This window comes from Echinops telfairi, unplaced genomic scaffold, assembly GCF_000313985.2.
Source record: "Echinops telfairi isolate 266 unplaced genomic scaffold, ASM31398v2 ScPeMD7_18;HRSCAF=68, whole genome shotgun sequence".
NCBI classification, from domain to species: domain Eukaryota; kingdom Metazoa; phylum Chordata; class Mammalia; order Afrosoricida; family Tenrecidae; genus Echinops; species Echinops telfairi.
In genome coordinates this window covers 14,164,811-14,166,794 of record NW_022103915.1, presented here as the reverse complement: position 1 = coordinate 14,166,794, position 1,984 = coordinate 14,164,811, and the positions used below count along the sequence as shown (strand labels likewise).

The 1,984-nt window shown below is 40.9% G+C and overlaps 1 protein-coding gene across 1 annotated transcript in view; it reads right to left on the bottom strand.

Annotated features, from left to right (window-relative positions):
- EFCAB11 (EF-hand calcium binding domain 11) overlaps window positions 1-1,984 on the bottom strand; it is a 183,369-nt gene that overhangs the window by 178,020 nt on the left and 3,365 nt on the right. The window contains exons 2-3 of the mRNA XM_013003681.2: window positions 1,885-1,980; window positions 1,042-1,087 (exon numbers count right to left, since the gene is read on the bottom strand). Of these exons, the coding sequence (XP_012859135.1) occupies window positions 1,042-1,087; window positions 1,885-1,980 (142 nt within the window). The remainder of the gene's footprint in view (window positions 1-1,041; window positions 1,088-1,884; window positions 1,981-1,984) is intronic.

The following is a 1,984-nucleotide window of genomic DNA, read 5'->3' as shown; positions in this document are numbered from 1 at the left end:
AAATCATTACTCCATTACTATTTCTGAAATTTCATGCATAGAATGATCTTAATTATACACTTGAACATACGCAGGTCTAACAAGATTAATGGTGTAAAACTAAGACCATAACACTAAGGGGAGGAAATATTAAAGAACTAGAGGATAATTACATGTTTCACCCATCCTATACTGCATCCTGGCTGTATCATCCCTTTTGTGTGTCCCTTCTGTGATGGGCTGTCCAATGATCTTACAGGTGAGTTTTGGGTCTCCACTTTATCTATGCTCCTTCCTGTCACTGTCATTGCTTGACACCTCATGATCACACAGGATGGTCATGCATTACTTGGGGCTTCTGGTCTACATTCTCAGATCTTTTCCCCAGTCCTCTGTCATTCCTAAGTCTCTTTGCTACTTATCCGTTCTCTATTTGGCTTCTGTTTCGCTCTGTTGTACAGACAGTCACTAAGAGCCGGAGTTGACTCAACTGGACCAACAGCAATGTTCAACCTCTAATGGTTATAGTTCCCAAGGTCCTCAGTCCACTCTCTTTCAAGGCGGTCTCAACCATCCCCATGGCTTTGACATTCTACAAGTAATGACTCCGCATTGATGCCTTCAACTCAGAGCTTTCCTCCAAATTCCATATTCATCCAGCCCATTGCCTTGACATCATCGAGGGGCATTTTTCAAAGGTAACATCTTCAAAAGTGAACTCTTGGGCTCTCTCAGCTCCAAATTGTCTCCTCCAGACTTCCCATCTCAGTAAGTATCACTTCCATTCATTCAGCTGCTTGTACCAGAAAAACTTTGTTAAAACTACAAGTAATTCTTTATTGTTTTAAATGCTCTTCCGCAGTTTAAATTTCTTCAACATAGACTTTACTTTATAAATATATTTGTCAAAAAAATTTTTTTAACTTCCTTTCTTCCTTAGAAAAGGGAAATAAGACAAAGGTGGGCTTCAACACCCTGCTTTACACTTTCTCTAATGTCCGTAAATTTTAATGATAGGACCATTTAAATAATCGTAAAAATTACTATGGATTTTCAAATTACCGTTAGTGTTTTGATTTATTGATGACATCACAGACTCCGCTTCTATCTAGAAAAGAGAATAATAGAACATGTAACTACATGGAAGTTTTTCACAGGGCAAGTTCTTAAATCCTGGGACAGAGGTAAGGGACCCAGTCAACAGATGCCACTTGAGGGCATAAGGTCATCATTTCACTATTCTAACAATAAGTTAAACCCATGATTTTGACTCCTGGTGAGTGTATAGCAGTCTACTCTACTTTACACACACACACATACAAAGCACCACATCTGTGCCTTTGCCACATCTGCTCTAACTCAGGGTGACGTCACATAGTCTATATTTTTCTTTTGGCTGAAATCTTTGCAGAAGATACCCACGCTTTTCTTCTGTGGAAATGATGGATGAGTTCAAACTGTCAACCCTCAGGTCCGAAGAAGACTGCAAACCTCATGCACCACCCAGGGATCTTCAAAACTGACAAATGTTTTACTTTTATGCCAAGAATCCCTGAGGACGCAATGATGAAGCAGCGGCTGCTTAATGAAAGGTTTACAGTTCAAATCTAGGTTAAATTGATAACCTATAAAGCAGGTGGGTCGATTGGGGTAAGATCAACTATCATTATTAGTAAATTAGTGCAGATCTTTCTGGAGAGCAACACCCAAGAAAGTGTGAACTATGTGCTTCCATAGAAACCTTCAACCCAGGAAACCCTATGGGGCAGTTCTACTCTGTCCAACAGGGTTGCTATGGGTTGTCTGCCTTGACAGTGTCAGGTCGGGGAAGTCCTGAGCTGTAGTGCGGACCCATTCATTGTGACCTTGTCCACCTGAGCCCCAAACCCAGAGAGGAAGCTCTACCTTGGAGGGCTTGTACCCAAACAGCATGACAACAGCAACTTTAAAGTCCTCTCTGCTTAGGTAGCCTTTGTTATCTTCATCACAGGCTTTAAATACCTAA